The following is a 22,452-nucleotide window of genomic DNA, read 5'->3' on the forward strand; positions in this document are numbered from 1 at the left end:
AAAAACAGTTTTTGCGCTTGCGGAGGTGTTTTTGAAACTGACCTATTTTAAAAAGCTGCAGTGAAAACACTCTTTTCAAATTAAATGAGTCAAGTGACCACAGGTAGGCAGTTTGTAGATAGTGTGCTGTACAGCGGGCGCCACCAGACGTCCCACAGCATCACACAGCTAATCAATAGATGGGCGTGTCATGTGGAATTGTCAGATCCATGGCTCCTCTGTGAAATCACCAACCACCATTTTCTAGAATGGCTTCATCTGTGGCCGCTCCCACGTGTAAGGAGCTCGCCGCTCCACAGCCTGAAGAAGACGCCATCGTCTACTTTGATAGGTGATGATGAGCGCCGTGGCAGAAATGTGAATGTATCTGCTGTCAATCAAAGTATTGCTTACATCCTTCGCCATGTTTCTGAAGGACTTATCGCTTGGTTCTATATCTTATGATATAATGGAAACAGTGTAATTGCAAATTCAGGTTTTTTTTAACATTTGTAGAATTTCGATAAAGTTTTGCATATTTGTGTCATGGAAATACAGCTGTATGATGTTTATACCAAAAAAAACCCTAATGAATGTGAATGAGCTGCTGCCACCTTGAAGTAACAAAAGGCCTCTATACCAATGAATTCAGAGAAATGGCCAAACAGATTCACATCAGCCACTCATCTACTGTATGTTCTTCTATTTTAGAAGAGAGATGGAGCTGAATAAAACGGTTCATTTTATCTAGTTACAGATAAACTTCAGTCACTTCCCAGCAGGTGGAGAAACCGAACCTTCAAGACCTTCAGACGGCTTTCATCTATGTCAGAATTTGTTTCTATTCATGTGAACTGCAGGTAATGAGAGCTTGAACACAAAAACATCAGTTTAAGTTGTTGTTTTCTCTGTTTTCAATGTTCTGATCTACTTTCCTAGAACACATTTATATTTCAGGGAAGAAATTCAATAAAAATCTGCTTTTAAAAATAGTTTATTAAAAACACAACACCTGACATTAACGGAGAGTGATAGAGAGAAATGATAAAGAGATGGCAATGAGGAAATATACAGTGTTTATGAACAGTAATGCACAGAAAGCACAGATATTTACCTGGCTGAATAAAAAAAAAGCCAAAACACTCAGGGCTAATGCCTCATTTTTCTGCGGTATCAAGCATGATGGTGTAAAAAAAGACTCTCGTGTAGTCTCTCAGTCACAGAGTCCGTGTTCTTCAAGTTGGTCGTGCATCCATTTCTACACTTGGGCGTTCAAACAGACGAACATCTGCAACAGCATCAGTTCAGCTAAACAGAGTCGTGCTTTAGCATAAAGACACCAAGCACTTTAGGAAATTCACTGGAGAATGGCCGAGGAAGAAGAGAGAATCAACATATTGAATTCATGGGTCAAAGTCCAGAAAAGAAGCCTGATTGAAATGTTGCTGTGGGACTGCACGAAAACAAACATTTATAGAACTCTACCAACCAAAACTTGGAATGTCAAAAATGAATAATCGACATCAAAAAGTCTGTCTAGTTAGTCTCCACAGTGGTGCCTGTAAAGGCACATGTGATTTTCTCACATTTTTTGTCACATCTTATCCCAACAGAGCACTTTGTCCTCAGACTGTAGGTCTACTTGTTGTTCCAAGAGTTTTCTAAAGTACAAACCAGTGCAGCTGAAGTGGCTGCTTTTGACAAGACCTCTCCTCGGCCTGAACAGACGTTTTTGTGTTTTGTCTACTAGGTTTGTTCAGTTGAGTTCTGAAGCTCCACAGTGTTTTGCTGTGGTTAGTAAGATTTCATTATGCTATGCACTGAGGGCTGTTCTTCTGTGTACACTTTTTTTTATTAATTTTTAAACACACTGTTCTGTCCACGTCGATGCCAGTGACGTGCGGTGAGGTTGATGGCTGGTGAGGCACTGACTCCTCTGGAGTCACATTTACAATTACAAGAACTGAACATTTCACCGTTCATCCAACAGCAGCTAACAGCTTATAAAATACACACAAGAACATATTTGTCCTACAGAGAATATTTCTTTTCAAGACATGGAGAGAACACTCTTCTTGTCTATAAATTATTCATCTATACTGAAAACAAATTAAATTATACAGATGTGTTCAGCACACATTTGACTCTCAGTAACTATTTCTGGTATTTTTCAAACTTCAGATTCTGGAGCTTTAATCAGTAATCAAATGTTGTCTGTGAAAATGATCATAAAATAAATGATTTTACGTACATTTTTTCCCACTTACTCCCATTTTATTTTTTAAAAACAAACATTAAAAACCATGTTTGGCCTTACTTTTTGAGTCAGTGCGCTGATCCTTCTCCACAATGACATATGATATGATCTGTTTGGAAAAGTCTTCCTTATTGTCCTTTAGTTTATATGACTTTCTCCCTCTGAATGGAGAAAGACGTACTTAGTCTTTTCGTACAGCAGCAGTGTACCTACAAAGCAGCTGTCAGTTCACGTCTGCCCCCTGCTGGTGAGTCAAGCCTCACCTAAAGCCTTTTCTGTGGGCCTACAGCAGAGTTTTTAGCGCACGTCTCCGTTAACATTGAGTCCTGCCGTCAGACATGAGGCACAGCGCTTCAGAGCCTCACCTGGAGTTTCTGCTCCATCTGTGATCGCGCAACACTCAAATTCTGTAATTTTAACCTCAGAAACTGTGGAAAATGTGTTGAGTTGACTGAACATGTATATTTAAAACAGATCAGTGGACAATAACATTTCCTTAATTTACCTTTTTCTATTTTATCACGATTGTGACAGGTGAGGCTCTGCCTCACTTGCCTCACCTGACCGCAGGTCACTGGTTGATGCCCACACCAACTTTTTGTGCTGGAGGTTCCTTACTGTTACAAGACAGTCAATGCCTCAACATCAATGAATTTGACATAACTGAAATGGATTATAAACAGGACATTTGCAGTCAGCGTCTCTTAAAAAATGTATAAATCCCTTACTGTTGGCTGCAGAGTGGAGTAGTGGTTTACTCTCATTCCTCTCAGGAAAAAAGCTCTGATTCAAATCCCAGTTAGGTCCTTTCAGTGTTGAGTTTGCATATTTTCCCTGTGCATGTGTGGGTTTTCCCCTAAAATCCCTTCTGGCTTCCAAAAATACTCTAAATTGTCCCTTAGGTGTGAATAGGTTGTTTAGCCCTGTGACAGACTGGCAAACTCTCTGGGATGAGCCTCGCCTCAACCACCAGTGGATGTGTTTCCAGGTCCCACAGTGGACAATTTATACAGGATTCTTCTTTGCACTTTGGCCTGTGGTTAACTAAGCCTGTTGTTAAATTATCATATTCTCAGCTCCTCTGCGGCTCAATGTTTATGTACTTCCTTACAGTTTTTTTGTCGTTGTTGTCATAAAATGAGTTTTCAAAGATCTGGCCTCATTGGTGTTTAACAAAATTATTTGGTTTAAATTTTATAATGTCATGAACCCAAATCACTTTTTTTCTTTGCCATAGTATAAAATGTATATGTTCTATGCTTTCAAGACAGAAAAATGAAATTCACATCAACTCTGAAAAATTTCGTCAAAACAATAATCATAAATGTGAATTTAAAAAATGGAATCTGAAAGTATATTGTTTTGCTTATTGATGAAGTAAGCAAAAATAAATAATTTTAGTATTGCTTGAAGAGATGTTTTTTTGCAATATATAAAGTAAATTAAAACAGTCCTTAGGCAAATGCAACCCCTCCCCAAAAAATATTTCTGCAACCTTTTCATGGTTTTCTAGATTTTTCCCTGTAAAACTCTTTATTTACAAGAAAAAAATGTTTAACTTAAAACTGTAGATATGTGGAAACAAATTATAAAAGTCTCATTCTATAAAAACATTTTTTGTCATTTAAAAAACGCTTTGCCACTGAACTTCCGTGTTTGGATTTCCGTTAGTCACGTGACCACCCTTCTATCCAATCACGGCCTTTGATTGGTGGAACGCAGGAGATTCAAAGTTGGCAGCAACGTCTCTGTTTGGAAACATCCTCCACGGAGTTTTTAACACTTTTGTCTGCCTCCGCCGCGTTTTCTCCACAGGTAACCCGGAGTTGAGAATGGAGGGGGAAGTTATCGGCCCCGGGCCTTACAGAGCAACCAAACTGGTGAGTCTACGTAAAGTGAATTGTTGGCATGAAGAACGAGTTTATTTACGAAAGCTAGCCGAAAATCCTAGACATCAACGTAAAACCTAGAACTATGTTACGGAATGACTGGAACATGTTCTTATATTGGTAATAAAGAAATCTTAAGTTGTACTTATACAGCTTTAACAACATTTGGTACAAAACGGGGCATTTTTTTCTAACTTTTATTTCGTTAGTGACACCATACTTCAATGTCAGACTGTCTGTGTAAGAATATTGCAGCCACATATTATATTTTATGGATTACAACCTAAAAACGTCTGCCTGAACAGTAGGACAACATGAACATTTTTATTTTTGCATTAGTGATCCGTACATCAATCCCATAATTTGAACATATGTGCAATATATATAAGTTATACATCGGTGGTACATGCATGAAAAGTCCATTAAACATGCGTGGAACGGTCGTGGACAGACACTAATGTGCATCTTGCAAAAAAATTACACACAATTGCGTAAGATTTACTTAATAATTGCGTATAAACTACGTAAATCTCAGCTGACCAAACATTTTGAACAGCTTAAAACCGAATTCACCTCGACGGACACCTGGGCGTATTTATGAATGATGAACGCATAAACTGGTAGGAAACACGTATATTATAACATGTAATTGTATCACGAAAGACTAATATCTCATAGTGTTGGCAGTGGCTGTGTGACGTGGCCTCAGGATGCTCTTTGTATGGACAATCAGAGGTTCTATTTCATGTTTTCTACATGGACTTAGTTCAAATCTGTTCTTCCAACAGTGTCAAGGCATTTCTTAACATTTTATCTATCGCAGTACCCATCTATGAACTCTGTTTCAAGCTGCTTGTTTAAGACTTAACATGTTTTCTTCTTGTATTGTCTGGACTCAGTGAAGAGCTTTAGTGCAGTCTATTCTCTCTGAAGGTCTTCTTCACATCTAGATGAATCCTTTTGATCTAAAACATCAGCATGATCACATATACTTACAGAAGACATCGTTCTGAGTTGCCATCTGAATCCCCACAGGAAGAAAAGAGCCCTGCGCTGGAGTCCTTCTAAAACTAGTGTGTTTTTCACAAATACACATCCAAAATGACGTTGTCTCCGCTTTTGTCTGAATGCATCACATACTACTTTTATCCTTAAAACATCGAACAAGCAACTCTAAAGTACTTCATAAATGTTAACCACATCACACAAATGTACTTTTTGTTTCGGACAATCACTAAACAAGTATGTTTCTGCAAACAAACACAATATCAGACACAACAGTGTCAACTTTAAAGCCACAAAGCATCTCAATCATTTAGCGCTATTGAAATGCTGGTCGATACGCACAAATCCACCAATATGAAGACGTTTTAGTGATGAAAGTCTATTAGTTAACATTTGAACTGCATGCCATTTTCTAGGTCTTTGTAGTTAATGAAAACTCGATTTAGAACGTAATGGTACTTTACTGCAATTAGTTCTTTACAAAATACACTGATAAAAGATACAAAAAATGTTCCTGTTATTGTAGGGTTCTTAGGAAAACTTGGGGTCGTAAGTTTCAGTCCTTTCAGCATTGAAACTTATGAACATCTGTCTTAAAAACTATAGAATCCATGACCCTCTGATACGCAAGATGCCTTCTTTTTCCTCTTGAAGCATTTTTAAATGCCATTGTGTAGGCAGGCACAACAAATCGCACATTTATCGTTATCGCAATATCAAGGTGTGGAATATGCATATCGCAAAAGATGACGAGAATCGCAATAAAATCAATGGTTGCCTTGCAAAGCATGGCAGCTTGAAGTATTTAATGAATCAAATAAATCCCTTAATGCATTTGACCAATCAGATGGAGCCCTTTGATGTTAGATGCTTGCCTCCTATGTAGATGAGGGTCTTTTTAAAAAAAAAAAATTATTTACTTTTATTTATCCCACAATGGGGAAATTGTTCTCTGCACTTTAACCCATCCCCTAGGGGGAGCGGGGAGCTGCAGACTAGCTGGCTGAGGAGAGCGGGGATAGATCCTCCAACCCTTTGGTTATTAGACGACCTGCTCTACCGCCTGAGCTAAACTGCCACCCAATTGGAGCTTTTCTCCAATTATATATAAATACTATATATTTATATTATATTATACTCCAAATTACCATTTGGAGTATAATTTAAGTTATGTTGACTATTATTTAAATTAAACTCCTGCAGTGACATGGAATTGAGGTTTTTGGTTGTTTTGCTATTTGTTCATGTATCTCAAGTCATATTGACATCGCAATATTGATCATTAATGTCGCATTTCGCAAGTTTTCCTCAAATCCTGCAGCCCTGCCATTGTGTGTGTCTTTTGGATTCAGTGGAACGAAACGATCAAACTCTTCCGGGGAGGGATGCCGGTTCGGAGGCACTGGGCGCACTTCCGCTGCTACGACTGGAGTTTCTCGGGATCAGAGGCTGTGGATTATCTGCACCAACTGCTCAGAAGCAACTCCAACTTTGGGCCGGAGGTGACGCGCTACCAGACCCTGCAGCTGCTCAAGAAGTTCTTCAAAGCTCACGTGATTGAAGACGTTAAGGGTCGCTACGGGACAGAGGACTTTGAAGACGGCGGCCAACTGTACAGGTAAAAGAAAGAAATGTAAGATACCTCAAATATTTGTTTTGGTTTTATAGATTTATTTAAAAAAAGATAATGTTTTATACACAAAATCCTTTTTTAAAATATTCTCTGACAGAGGTGCAACACAGAACACAATAAGAAACAGAAATACATTTTATCACCAAAATAAAACCATGGAAAAATGAAGAAAACCTTGAGCCAAACAGTGGCTTATATAAGCTGCAAACCTCCTCATTTTAAATTGAACACAGTATGTATAATTGAGGCTCATTGAAAGCACAGGAGACACTGCATATTTAAACCAAGTGCTACCCACTCTTGTTACTCATTGGAGTTTATTTTACTTTTCTTAAACTGCAAGAAAAGGAAGATCTAAGTGAGTACACTGAATTTTAGTTATCTAAAATTAGTCATCTTTTGATCTTTTTGAAAAACTTTTGCAGAAAGTCTATTAATTATTTTTAGCCAATATCCAAAACCGGTGTCGTCTTCTAGTTTGTGGGCGGAACCAGTGGCGCAGCATAAGCCTGCCCCGCTTCCTGTCACCCATCTGTTTACGTGCTCTCCCCCTAGCTTACCGCCCTCACGCCCCCCACTTTACATTACTGCTGCAACAAAAACGGTGAGCATTAGCAGAGCTGTCTAGTCGTTCAGTTCTGAGTGTGATGCCAGCTCAGACGAGGAAAACAAGATGGATCTATTTGTCTGCAGGTGGATGATCGTAATGGAGCATGGTTGTAGATTGTACTTTCTACATCACAAATAAGCTTTTTTAAACAGCATTTTATTTTCTGCCCTAAATCACAACAATTTAAAAAAAGAAATATTCAGAAATGCATTTTTAATCTAATTCATTTCTTGTCCTCCATCATCAGAATAATGCTGCAAGAATATGTTAAAAACATGACTTTCATCAAAGTGGGTCTTTAAAATGATAAATAAACAGTAAATGATCAATCCAGTAAGGTTCCAACTGTTTTTGACTCCAAATTCAACCTTTTGAGACTTTTAGGAAGTTGAAATAAAAAAATACTTTGCTTTAGTTTGTTCCTGATATTTTTTTTACCTAAAAAGGAGCATCCAGCTGATGGAGTGCAGTCTTCATAGTGCTAGAGACTCTGAGGGGAAATCTTCCTGCAGACTCCAAACGAGAATTAGTTTTGACAGTGGTGCGTTAGCTCAGCCCACGTCTCCTGTGAAAGTTTGAGAAGTAGCCTGCTGGAAATCTGAAGGGAGTGTGGGCGATGATCCTGAAGTGTTGGTTTGTTTGCAGCCCTCCAACTCCCAGGATGCATCAGTGGTTGGTCGTGAAAACCTGGGTACTCGTTTCTTTGGTAACAGCCATGTAACATTCACTTTGGTATCCCGTGAGTGTCTAACATGCTGCCTGGGTTTCACCATGCTCTGTGATGGAATGGACTCAGTTCTTCTCCTCTTCCTCTGCAGTTAAAGCATCTCGTTCAGCTGACATTCGAAGCATGGCCTTTAGCTCATTTACAACTTGACTGCACTCAAGGAGCATCTGAGGCTGATAACATAAATCATATATTTTCCACCCTGCAGAATCATAGAGCTCTGATTTCTGACCAACTTTGCTGTGAACATGTATGAATTTTGAAAATGTTTGATGATTCTAGCCTGGCCATGAGACACATCTTCCAATAGGAGATTAAGAAGGACCTGTTTTTCTATCATGCTGCTTGTGCACATCCCTGCACTCTGGCACAGAGTCTTGCTGCTCTGAGAAACAGCCTGTTCTTCAGGCTGGTCATTCTGACCGTCTACTACCCAACAGTCATTAAATATGCCCCGGTTTCCTCGTCGGGTTTCTTGCATCCACTTTTTCATTTCTGAAATGTGCCGGTGTTGCTGCTTTGATTAATAAGTAGAGACTTGGCAGTCATTTTGAGTTGTACCCTTTACACTGAGTGACAGATTTTCATAGCGGCTCCAGAAATCAAGTGAAGAAAAACATTTACCTGTCTTAGTCAATCCATCACAGCAACTTTCTTCTTGGCCTGAAATAATCAACACACCTGAGAGGTGTTTAGTCTCTGTTATTTGAGTGAGAGTCCTATTTTTCTCCCCAGGTTTCCCACAATGTCCCCTCTAAAGACCCTTCCTACCAGACCTCTTGTGAGGGACAGCAGAGACCTGCCCAGACTCATCCGCTGGGACGACTACGAGGAACTGCCTCTGCAGGAAAACGTAGCACCTTCCAAGTCTGCTGTCCTGGTAAGAAACCAGCCCCTCCCTCTGTGCTTTCATGCAGTTGCACAGCAGACGGTTATTGCTTGTTGTGTGTTGGATTCTCCAGCTGAGGCTGAACACAAAGCAAACAATCCCTCATATTCCACTGTGCAGCACATGTTTGCATCCAACTGCAAACATGTGTCTAGGTCTGAAAAGCCACACGCACCCGTATGGGGTCAACCCATCCAGGTGTCTAGGTTGTCTGTGCTCATGGGGGGTTGTAGACAGGTGCGGCTGCATCATAAAGGGAGCGCAGGTGTGTTATACAGTTCTCTGGAGGCTCGTACGCCCACCTTAAGAGAATGGAAGAATGAGAATGGAAGGTACCGTTGTTGTTCGTGTAGGAAATGAATAAGGCTAATGTAAGTTGTGCACAATTGTAACGTATGGGTGATGCTGTCCTATGGTGCCCTTATGCCACACTGTTAGTCAGGTGAGCACAATGGCTCCTAACTGACTGATGCAAAGGCTGCACGGCGGGGGGAGCAGGTTATGCGTGCCTGTAGGACGTCTGTTGGACGTCCACACAAACTGCACACTCAGAGCGCACTCTTATGACTTGAACAGAACTAACGAGCTCCCTGTGCAGATTTTGGAAAGTATCCTTACGACGTGCCTGCGTCTCACCTGCTTTATCCCTACACCACGGTCACAGATACAATGGGGGGGTGATGCATTGGCAGAAACATTTCATGCCGCCACCTGATTTTTTTGAAAATCGTCAATTGTTGGAAATTGGAAGGTGGCAGTGGGTTTTTAAAGCGTGACATTTAAGATTTAGGCAGGATTTTGAACCTTTTTTATCAAAAACCTCTTTGCTTGGATCCCTGCCATGTTTAAATCTGAAGCCTCTATCATTTTACAGAAGCATCTTCTCAATTCTCCTGGTTTCTCAGGCTTCAGATTTGTGGAACAAACGACACAGTGTAGCCATTGGGGATGTGAACGAATGCAAGCTCATACGCAGGAAGGAAGTCACTCAAAAACAAGTGGACCACATCTGGAAAACAATGACCGTCACACAGTACGTTTGTCAATCTCCCTTCTGGGTCTTTGTGATGTTAACTCTCTGCTGCTTCAGTTTACAGAAAGTCCTGGGTCTGAAGACATTGGATGGCGTTTTAAATCCTGTTCATGTCAATGGAAGGCATATTGTTCACAATGTCTTCAGTGTTAATAAAACTGGCATCGTGGTACTGGAGAACAAATCTGGTGAGATGATTTATTTACAACCAAAATGGAAAGTGTGTTTTTCTTTTTTGTGTTACAACTTAAAAGTAGTAATAGTACTTTGATGTATCTTTGTGTTTTCAGAGGATATGCCTTATTGGGTGGTGTCAGCCATGAAATGTCTTGCTAACTGTGAGTAAACCTTTGGCTTTTTGACAGGAGTATGAAAAGACACAGGCTGTGTCTGAATTCCCTCCCTACTCCCTAAATACTAAAAAATGATATACAGTAAACCCTTGTTTTTCGCGGGGGTTACGTTCCAAAAATAACCCGTGATAGGCAAAATCCGTGAAGTAGACACCTCTATTTTTCTTTTACAATTATTATACAATTAAATACTCTTTTATACATTGAAAAGAAAGAACAAACCATTTTACAGGCTCAAGCATTTGTTTCACAAATCAAAGTACTTTAGAAACGTTTTTTTTTTCAACAAATAACTTCTGTACTGTACTGTCAAATAATAATTTTAATCATCGATGTGAACAGAAGGCTTCAAATCGCGGAGATTAGCCCCGCCCACCACGACCCGAGTAATTGGATTAAACGGGAGAAAATTTAAAATGATTATGAAAAAAATACAAAGTGCAGTGGAACAAATAGTGACTCAGGTGTATTTCACTGCTCTTCAGACTGAGCCGCTGCATCCTGACTCCGCTCTGATGTGTTTTCTTATTTTGAAGCCCGCGGTGCAGCTGTGTTTGTTCAGGAGAAGAACATAGTAGGGTTGGGCGATGTCCCCTAATTTGGCCGTTGACGATGTTTGCTGTCAACCATCGGGATGGACAATGACATCGTCGGGGGGGGTATTTTTAAATTTTTCGTTCTTATATAACTGCTATTCGTTATTTTGCTTTTTTCATTTTATTTCCCAACTAATGGTTAATCTGCGATGATCCAGTATAAACTGAGGGAAGTGACTTTAACAGAAAAAGTAACAAGCAAAATAGAAAAGAAGTGGTCCGCTCCCGCACTTAACTAGCGAAGTGGACCGGCGGAGGGCGGATTTACAGCTTTATGTTTGATGGGAAGGGGGGGGGGGGTACATGAGCGGTATGTGTGGGAGATTTAAGACTGCGATCCGTCCCGCAGCTCTAGGGGTACGACGAGCTATCAAACTCAGAACCGGGTCTAAACGTGTGTCTGAGCACAGTTCGGACCGTCAGCAGACACACAGCGGTTTGAGCTTCAAAGCAGAAATTTCGCTCAGTCCTTAGAAAACATTCAATCAATCACGTGGATTTGTGTTTCCAGTCGTGTCCCGACTAAATAAAGGCTGATGTTATTCACAGGATGCAGCGCCACCCAAAGCTAATGTTGTTAGCCCGTGTTAGCATACTGCTAATCCTGGCTACGTTCAGAAAAAGCACTGACCACACGGATTAAAATTCAAATGATGAGCGAACAGGTGTTTCATAATAACCGTAACATTATTAAAAGCACGTTTAGAAGATCGTCTCGTATTTTACCGAGCTGACATGTCAATGTATATAGCTGCTCGCCGCTGTTATCGTTTTGTATTGAATTGTTACCTTCAATAAAGTTTGGAAAAAAAGCCGCTCGGCGGAAGTTGTATCCTCTTCCGGTTTTCAAACTGCGCATGTGCGAATACTGCGCGTGTGCGAATGATTTATTCCGACCGAAATTGTGACCTTAGTGAACGTTTTTATATTCTGAAAACATTTTTCTGGGCCCATGTACACGGTTGGATTCTAATCCGACCATTGATCCCATCAAGATATTTTGTACATGTAACCGCGGCTTCTGGTGTCGACGCGCAACGTGGCGGGGGCGTGGCATCACGATGGTGGTCTCTCCATCGGGATGTCAGTCACCCATCACGATGGACGATGATATCGTCCATCGGCACAACCCTAGAACATAGTCATAGGTAGTTGTTGTCGCTCTTTTTTCTATGGGTTTTAGAGACACTCGAAATTGCAAGATGATTTGCACGTACGTGTTGTGTATTTGGCAAGCTGTTCTACGTACGTGTACATATTAAACTGCAGCGTTATTGACGCACAGGTAGAGAAGAAGTGAAGTGACTTTTTAGCCAATCAGAATGCAGAACACAATGCACCATGCAAATCCGTGAAGTAGCGAAACCGTGAAAAGTAAACCGCGTTATAGCAAGGGATCACTGTAGTGTGGAACCATGTAGCGCCCTGGGCTTTAAAGCAGTTTGGAAACCACGCTCACTACTTTTTATTGTAACGGCAAATATGACGTCACTAATTTCACAAAGTTAAAATCTAATTGGTATGAGCGTTTTGTGATGATTGTTTATGAAGATAAGAACGTTGATGGTTCATTAAAAGAAATACATATTTTTGGCAAAAACTGTTTAGACGCAATGCATTGTGGTCTATATTGGCCGATCTATTGAGCATCGATGCACACTGGTTGTTCGTAGAGACTTCTGGGGAATTTCTAGGGCTCTGGTTTTTGAAAATGTAGATTCGAACAGCACTAGAAAACGGCGAACGCGCTACACGGTGCTCTATGTAGGGATTAGGGTGGGAATATCCGCTTTAGAACATGTTTAGAAAGACTCTGGTGAAAACTCTTGTAAACAACTTAAAGTCCCGATCATCTTTTGACCTTTTTCAAAGCGGTAATGAACATGCCGTTTTTAGCCAAAATAAAACAAAACGGTGTCGTTTATGTAGGACAGAGGAGAGAGATTAAGTGAATTAATCAGGATGGAGTGGAGCAGGGACCTTTTCTGCGTCAATCCTATAATCTTTATCACACTGCATTTTTCATCTGCTCCTAACTGACAACTATTTGAATAAAGAAAAACTCAGAAATGCAGGTTTTTTGGTTAAAAAGAAAAAGAACAGGATTTTCATTGGCTCTTTAATATTATTGGCTCCTTGTTGTAAAAAATTTTCAGATAATTTTTCTTTGTCAGTAATTTGGAAGACTAGTTTTTGAAACGCGGGCAGCTGAAAAAGGTCTTTATATTGATTTCTTTCAAATCTTTTCTTAAAAACGTTTTTACAAATTTGTGTAACATTAGTTGTATTTCTTGTCTAAACATAGAATTTTATGCATACATTTATATGGATTAGCTTGTCTTGTAAATGTTTAAAAGTGGCTTTGGCTTTTTTTGGAAGGGCCCAACAGCAACGACAGCAAGCAGCCGCTGTACCCCAGCTTTGAGAGGGATGTGCTGAGAACAATCGTGGATTACTTTCAGCGACTCAAAGAGCCGCTCCTGACTTTCCATCTCTATGAGGTCTTTGTCAGCATTCTGGGTGAGTTCTTCACGCCGTGGAGTGGTGTCAGCACTGCATGCTTGTGATTAAGTTCGATTGATTTGAACGCCATTGCAGGTTTGCTGCAGGAGAAGGACACGGCTACCGAAGCCCTTCAAATCAGCTGCCTCCTGCTGCCACCACCCAACCGAAGACGCCTCCAGCTTCTGCTGCGACTAATGGCTCGGGTTTGCCACAATCCCCTCCTGCCTCCACTCAACGACACCATCGCTACCCACACGCTGGTACTCACTCTGACTTTTCCCTGCATTTGTCTGCTCTGATGCACCAGGTCTGAATCATCACAGTTTGAGGAGCACAGTATTTTCATACATAATTAATTGTATTTACTCTCCTGACATAATTTCTACTCTCCTGTATCTTGAACCGCCTGAAGAGGTCCTCTTTATAAAACCCACTTCAGCAGCAGAAGGATTCAGAGAAAACCACTTAAGTTTTAAACCCCGGATAAATTTGGCAGAACATTGCTGAATAGCAACTGTGAAAGAGAAGCCGGATTCCAGGAAAATAGATTGTTTAAGACTTGCCATGTTTTATGCATCAAGGAAGACAGCAGTCATTCAGCAAGGCTGAATATGATTGGAGCACTGAAGGTCATTCTTGACCTTTAGAAAAAACAAACTGTTTTGCTCTTTTCACAATACTTGCAGAAAAATTGACATTAGGAGAAAGACAATCCCACATTTTGGCAGATGATGCAGATGTTCACATGAAACCTGAGGTGGTTTTACACCAGTAGAAAAATGAAATGATTGGTTTGTTCTGTAAACATTTATTTAAAAGCTGTAGCATAGATTCAGCTGTTGTGTAATAAAATAAATAACTATCTTCCCCTGCAGCTGTAATCGGTTGTTCTGTTTCCCTTCTGCTCTCCGTCTAGATGGTGCACTTGTTCTCCCCCTGTGTTCTGGGTTCTGCAGACGACATGGACCTGGACGAGCTGCTTGCTACCAAACTGGTCACCTTCATGATGGAGCACCACAACAACATTTTCCACGTGAACCGAAAGCTTCGCTGCCAGGTGGAGGAGCACCTGTCTCACCTCAAAAGAGCTCAGGTCGGTTCAATTTCTACTCTGGAGCAAATGGTGAACAACCAGCACGGACAAAACAATCCATTCCATTTTAGCTTCTAACTGGGGGTAGATCTAGAAATGGAAGAATCGATGCAGGTCCCCACAGTTACTTCAGCCGCAATAACAAGTCTGTTGAAGGGAATTGGCCTTTGGGCTCCCGCTGTCAAATAATACATATTGTATGAGAGGGAAGAGTGATTTGGGAATGGACATTATGCATTATGCATTTATTGTTTATTTGTTACACATTACTTTATACATGCATATGGAATATCTAAAAAATGTCAAAATCAGCATGAAAAAGCTCGATGGAGATTCTGCTGTTTGAGACTGAAGGTTCCAGACTACCATAGGAAACTCAAGGGAAGTAATGCTGATGGTAGCAAATGCAATAATGTTTGAAGAAAGTCTTCATACATCGCATGTTCATACAGGACTGAATGGAGCATTCCACACCAGTATTCATGATTCTTTAGACATGTTACTTCTGTTTTATTAAATCATTATTTGGGATTTGTCTAAATGAACATTTCTGAGAATTTCTCATGAACTGCCGCTGTGCAGAAACTACATCCCATAAAAACGTTTTGTTTTTTGGATTCTGGCTAAAAAAAAGCATAATCATAATTAAAAGTACCGTAGGGATGGGCCCATATAACTTATTCTGGTTGATACCTGAAGCTGAAACTGTGGCCGATAGCCGATGTTTGTTGATAGGATACTGAAGTCTACAGTAACACAACGTGTAGATTTCCTTTGTTTCTTTATTACCTAGTCATCTTATTGATGTTTTTACCAAACAGCAAAGGATCTCCTAGGAACAAGTATCACTTTAAAACTTCCATGTAAATCTATCTGTAAGCATTCAGAGCATTATTTGAATAACTTTAAACCAGAAGCTCCTCATTGATCTATTAGGAACAACATGCATCCATTTACCTGAAAACAGTCCATTACTGACTATGACTGTAAACAGAAGCCTGCCAATCTGTGAGGAACGAATATGCATTTCAAAAATAAAATGTTTCTGCAAACAGTCAGAAGAATTTCTGTAGATTTTTAAAATATTGGTCCGATATGGATACTGACATCGTTGTATCGCCCACCCCTAATTAAAAGTCCACTGGAAGTGTTTTAAAATGGGCCAATGATGGTCAGAGTGGGACTTTAAAGGTCAAAGGGGTTAGGTGACATAAAATGTAGTAGTCTTTTTATTGATTTTGTGTGTGTCTGCATTAGATTCTGTGTGGTGTTCAGCCTCGTATAAGAAGTGAAGCTGATCACTTGATCACTGACGGTGGTTGCGTCTGGTAGCTGCTGCAGTGGAGCCGCTCTGACTGCTTACAGAGATTTCTATGGAGATGAAGTCGGTTTCTATCACTGTTGCTCTGTGTTCCTTCTGCTTTTGTTTTGGGTGGAACCACAGCCTCCCTCGCTTTCAAATGTGGAAGGAAGAGCAATCCAGTTTGGTCATCAATAGAACCTCTTCTGAATAATCACACATTCTTCTGACTGTTTGACCGCTGTTCCTGTCTGAACTTCAGCGGCTCAGAGCTGAAGCTCACATGTTCAACTGCTTTGTGGTCTGCTGTCTCCTAAGCCGGGCGAAGAAAGAGCTCCACACTCCACCTGACCTAATTTACCCAATTCAGCCTGTACCTCAGACCTGATACAAATGCAAAAGGTGGCATCCATCATTGATGCGCTGGCTGTTGCAGCACAGAGTGAAATGCATCACACGAACCCGCAGGTGCCTGTGTTAGGAGGCGGGGTGGATAGTACCGTAGTCATAATAGTTCCCATCACTTGGTGCAGCGAGAAGAGCTTGAATAGGATGACTTTAATATTTTTAAAGCTTAATATGTTTTTTCTTCCACCAGATCAAATATGTTGGCTCAGACACAGATTTCAGCTCCTCTCCAGCTTTTTGCAAACACATCAGCAAAGTGGACAGTGAGGAGCAGAAGGTCATCGGCACTCAGATCCCCCTGCAGCAGCTGCTGGAAGGCCTGATTGCAGACAAAGAGCTCACTGTCAAAGACAAGAGGAAAAGGCTAAAACAGGTACACTCATGCTTTAGTAAGTTCCTAACCAGTTCATCTATTTTTGTTTGGAGTTGTAATTTCTTTCAAATCCTAATTGTTATTTTTAGGCAAATGCTGTAAATAATTCACTGTAGACATTTTAAACCTTTCTGATTTTGTTTAAATCCAGTAGCTAGCATCATTTCCCTGATCGCTAAATCACAAAAGGAAGTATAAACAGGACTTCTATGAAACGTGACCAAACACTCACCGCCTTATTTATGAGACGGCATGGCTGCACGGGAAGAAAGCAAACCTTAGAAACCTTCAGAAACTCACACTGTGAAGCTGCTAGCTTCTGTTACACAGACGGTCAGGTTAGCAGAAAAATCAGAACTGCTTCACAAAATCAACCACATGCAGCCTGTTTGTCTGTCATATTATGGCCTGTGTCTCAGCACCGTTGGCTGGATATGAGAACTGGACTGAGTGGCCCCTCCCTCACAGGAAGTGGCTCCAAGAAGCCAAAATCCTATAGACTTCTATAGAGAAACAAACAGCTGTTACTCAGTCATTCTATCAGTCAGAAGAACCATTTACTATGAATGGAAAACACAGATGATGTTGAGAAATCTGATTTATTTATTATTATTATTTATTATTATTAAAGCTCTACACAAAACAGCGATAATCTCTTCTCCAACTTTGGGAATTATTCACATTCTCCCCGTTCAGTGAGCTTCTCTGAGGCTGAGAGTTTCCATCTCTCTCTGATCGAGTTTGAAGGCTTGCTGTCCCGCATTAACCCAAGAGGGAAGAATAAGAATATTATTGTCATGACTGCTGTGTTTCCATCCAGCAGCAGCTCTCTGTCCGGCCACCAGCTCGCTTTCTGGGAGCCGCATAGCAAGATCAATCGCTCCAGCCCCCGCGGGTCCTGCTACAGACTGTCTAGGGTGTTCCCGCCTTCACCCAACAGTAGCCGGGACAGGTTCCTAAAACCCCACTGTCCTGAAAGGGATCATTTCTGGACTTCTTTCTTTTGATTTTCACAACAAATATTTTCATTTGACCTTTCAACTGTCATTTAGAAATGGTAAATGAATATACTGAATGTAGACAGACCTTTTAAGTTGCCTTTACACTGAATGCAATTCGTGCTGCCAATTTGTTGCTGGACACTTGTCCAAACGTGCATTCATAGACCTAACGCTTCCACCACATGTGGGAGGAGCTACTGTCCAAAACGCTCTGCATTATCACTAAATGGAAGCATGGACTTTATATCTGCAAAAGCATTGGTAAACACGTCTCCATGTCTGGGTTCATGAGATCATTCAGAGACTCTCCCAGTACGCCGAGCCTCACGGTTTACGCTTGCAGTGGTCCGTCCGTCTCTCTGTGACTCAGTTGAATAACTTGTTGTCTGCATTAGTCAGAGGAAGGAAGAAATAAGAACAAGCTCTTTTTGTTATTGTCTAACTACAAGTTACATAGTATCATAAAGTTCAGGAGGAGAATGACCACATTGTCCTGCATGTTGGGTTTGGACTCCACCCACTAGTCCCATCATTAGCACAGCAAAGCAGAGTTCCTGATTGATTGACGTGATGCGAATTCTTCGCCAAAGTCCACATATTTGAGCTTGGACAACAAAATTTAAACTGCGCTGAGTTGCCATGTCACCCAAAACCAGACCACCACGCCTGGCGCTCAAATCCCACCGCAGGACCTCTGATGGCGTCTGTACATTGACTTAACACTGAAACAGAAATTGTCCTCTGTGCATTGGCACAGAGAACTGGACCGAGTGAGTGTGGTGTCACACATAGAAAATGACTTGCTCCAACAAAATGAAGTCAATTTAGTCGCCACTTTTTTGAGATGCACTGTTACCATGTTGAACCAGAGATCGTCAGTAAGCAGTGATCCACATTTCTATGGCAACTGCCTTCGCCAACCAGGACTGAGCTTGTTAGAAGTTCACAACCCTACTGCTGAAAGCAGGCCCGGGACAATCTGTCAATCAAATGCTTTGAATGCTCAACAAGAGACCACGCAGATTTACCGAGGCACCTGAGATGTCTGGTCATAACTGGAATAACTTGTGCTAAAGCAAAAATATGAAAAAAAATCTATCAAGAACATGTTGTAGAAAACATGTTGAGCAAGAATGTCTATTCTACAATAGAATGAGTGAGTAGCAGCTCGGTGTTTCTCTACAGACATCTATGGGGTTTTGGCTTCTGGGAACCAGCAGAAACCAACAGGCGTGTGAGGACGGAACAGTCACTCAGTCCAGTTCTAATATACAGTCAATGGTTGGGTGTGAACGCAGCTTCAGAGTGTTGGTGCCTCTTGACGTTTGTTCCCAGAATGGGACAGTAACCTGTTCATCCATCTTTTCAGTTCCAGAAGTCCTACCCTGAAGTCTACCGCAACAGATTTCCCACTGAGGAAAGCAAAGCTGCTGTAATCCCAGAGAAAAGCTCGCGGTTCAGACCCCCGCTCACCTTCCTGAAGAAACCTCTCCAACCGTTCCAGAGGAGCTGGAGTTTTAGGGCATGATGCTCTACCTCCCATAGGTGGAGGCTAAATCTGTAGACACATCTCAGTATCCTGTAGTCATGCACTGTTTGGGTACCTTTACTGACCGCTGCACTTATGCTCGAAGAGGGAATCTGTTACAAATCAGCACGAAAAATAATCAGTGTAAGCAAACTGAACATGACTTTACATAAACGTGCACCCTTAAAAACACGCACATGATGAACTACAGTCAATCATTTCAAGAAACATCAAGACAGCAGGAGCATGCTCAGTGAGGACAGAGTGACGGAGTGTTTTAGCCAAACGAACCTGCGGAGATGCGAAATCCCAAATGCACCCAACTCATGCGCCTTCCCGCTGTGAATGTCAAAAAGATCCGCTTCAAGTCACACGCATGATGGACGTGGCTCGTTGCTTTGCCGCTTCAGGTCTGGTGTTGCTGAGGAGGGCAGGATGTGAACGTGGAGCTGATCTTCAGTCTGAGACAGAACAGCAGACATTCTGCCGTGCATCACTTCAAGACAGATTTGCTCATCTGTTGACATGAACAGCTAGGAAGTGAAGCTAGCAGATCTGAACTTGACCTTTCAAAACATTGTTTCAGAAAAAATGAAAACATCATTTGTTGGTCTGATTTCAAACATGCTGTTCAACGTAGCCCTTAGTGTCAAAATGTTTCTAACTTTTGTTTTTTGAGCTTCCTGAAAACCTTGAAGTCTTGAAAGCTCAGATTAAGTCTCTGATCATCTCTTAAACAAATACTTGATCATTTTTAATGCTGTTCTTTTTGAAATGATGAGCTAAAGTTAATAGATATTTCTAAAGTATTAACATGTTTTTAACTTTTGACCCACTGATTTAAAAACCACTAGATACACTATATGTGTAGCTTTAACACTGTTTCCCTTTAAGTTCACCAACTTGATCTAAATGTTTGAGTCGTTTTTGTGTTTCCTTTTAGAGATGTTAGGTTTCGGCAGCTTATTCTTTTCATAGCTTTTGATGCTGGAAAATGTCCTGCATTATGAAACATATCAGTGTTTTCTGCTTGTGAGGGGACTACATGAGCAGCCAGTGAATGTGGGAAAACCACTTATTTGATATCAATCAGCTGTTGGTCGACACGTGGAAGGGATCATGTCAAAGCAGCATGAACTAAATCCCCGTGAAATGTTTCTACTTGCTGGTTTATGTGTTGTTGGTACTTTTGTCCGTGAGTGTCCGATCTGCTGCCTCTCTATGTCCTTGAAGCATTTTACCTTCAGGCTGAAATTTGGATTTACTGCCTATGAATCCAAGGAAATCTTCAATTCTCTTAAATTGCTGGAATAGCTGTTACACTTAAATTGCTGCTTAAAGATGAAAAATACGTAATAAATATTAAGTCATGTCAATTCTGTTTTTCTTATTAAAAACTTAAATAACTTTCTTGTTGTTTGTTGTCCTGCACATTTTATGGGATTTGTAATGGAAAAAGAAGTAATGCCCTGAATTAGATGAAGTCATTAACAAGCTCAGCTTTCCAGCTGCTCCAGGATGTTGAAATTCAATTTGTTATAACATCATTTAACAAAGCCGTGTGTCGTTTCAGATTAAATCAAAATACTCTCTATTGTAAATTATTAAACTTTTGTTTGTGTTTTACTTAAAAAACAATCTTTTATTGAGTGTCCACCACTTTTAGCCAGTTATGAAAACAGTTTTATTTTTCTGTTGAGGACTTTACTTTCCCTGCAGAGCAGCACAGCTCATGTTGGTCAAGGCCTTTGTCTTTGATTGGAGCAGTTCAGAACTCTAACAGAATACAAAAATCCTATAGGTACTAAATAATTCAACCAATACAAATTCAATAAAGAAGGACATTAGGAATGCAAGTAAAGAGGTTTTTGTCTTACAATAGAATGGGTATGAAATAAGTCCATAACCTTTGGCGGTTCGGCTCTGAGCCAATGACATCCTGCGTGATTGGGATGAACTCGGACCATAGTGTCATAAATCCCAGACGCTGATGGTGGTTAGAGGCCAGACCGTGCTAAAGGATGACTCCAGGTGGAGGGAGGACAGCAAACCTTCTAGGATGCAGAGAGAAAGATTGTGATTGGCTGAGCAGAGGGCAGGCTATTCAGCTATTGGTTGAAAGTGAAGGCCTAATTGATAATGGTGTGCAGAGTGACGGAACATCCAGCGTACCTGTAAGTGAGCTACATCCTCCTTTTGAAATTGCATCAAAGCTTCACAAGGATTGCTGATATAATAATAGCTGATAGTTTTTACACGAACATTAAAAAATACATTATTTTTATACTGAAAGTGGAATGTTGTACATTAAATGTATGTATTTCCGTCTGAAACAGGCATAAAAATATTTAGTAAGTTTAGTATTAAGTTTTTTGAAATTATAAAAGCCTTGCGTTTATGATGTGAAATGTTCAACTACTTTTCATAGTAAGTAAAGCCAACAGCCCATCAGTGAGGGGGAGATCAGCTACAATCAATCTGATGACCCATCATAAAAGAGGATTTATTTTGACCTCAAGGATACAGTGACGAAATATATACAGTATATATTTGTATCTGTGTAAAGCATATGGATGTAGTGCCCCGGCTCACAAAGCCCCTTCCTAATATGCTGCTGGGGGTAGACACGCTCAGGACTTGGACACACAGATCCTAGACCAGCTCACAGCAAGTTGTGAAAAGGGAAAGCAAACTAAAATGGACTGATGGGAAATCACAAACACACCTTTCAGGTGTGAAATTCTTTGGACACCCTCTAGGTATGGGCTGGATTTCTCTGACTTTCATGTTTGTGGACAGTCTGCCGGTGATCCATCAGAGCTGCCAGAACGGTGATGGTATTACGGGAGGATGAAGGGGGCTCAGTCTGGCTGAGATAAACCATAGCAGTGGAGCATCTGGCTGTCTGAAAGAAAATGTTTTGAAACTCTTAACCCAACTGTGCAGGAGGCATCCATCAGGTCTTTACCTGATTTCAGCGGGTTTTATGTATTCTGGGCTGAACATATGTGCCCTGTCTGTGGTAAGACTGGATTTTAGCATTTCAGAACTGAGAGAAACGCCTAACTTTGATGTGCAGACATCCTCTCCAATTAAAGGCTAGACCTACAAGGTTTTTTCCTTGATAAGGTTTTTATAGTTGACATGTGTGAGCCTGAGTCATGCGTGTAATTATGCTGCTGTAAGCCAGCACTGCTGGGGGTGACTTTTGGGATGCACCGACTTTATCATCATACATATATATTTGGTGTCAGATGTTTACTCAGGTAAATG

The 22,452-nt window shown here is 40.8% G+C and overlaps 1 protein-coding gene across 1 annotated transcript; it reads left to right on the plus strand.

Annotated features, from left to right (window-relative positions):
• Window positions 1-3,926: 3,926 nt before the first annotated feature.
• Window positions 3,927-20,586, plus strand: LOC101173206 (DEP domain-containing protein 1B). The gene is made up of 11 exons (XM_011473303.4): window positions 3,927-4,116; window positions 6,483-6,748; window positions 8,836-8,980; window positions 9,895-10,022; window positions 10,080-10,210; window positions 10,313-10,360; window positions 13,351-13,491; window positions 13,570-13,736; window positions 14,393-14,569; window positions 16,468-16,650; window positions 19,021-20,586. The coding sequence occupies exons 1-11, from the start codon at window positions 4,069-4,071 to the stop codon at window positions 19,177-19,179; spliced, it is 1,593 nt and encodes a 530-aa protein (XP_011471605.1). The 5' UTR covers window positions 3,927-4,068; the 3' UTR covers window positions 19,180-20,586.
• The last annotated feature ends 1,866 nt before the right edge of the window (window positions 20,587-22,452 follow it).

This window comes from Oryzias latipes, chromosome 16 (assembly GCF_053564925.1).
Source record: "Oryzias latipes strain Hd-rR chromosome 16, Olatipes_Hd-rR_3.1".
NCBI lineage: Eukaryota > Metazoa > Chordata > Actinopteri > Beloniformes > Adrianichthyidae > Oryzias > Oryzias latipes.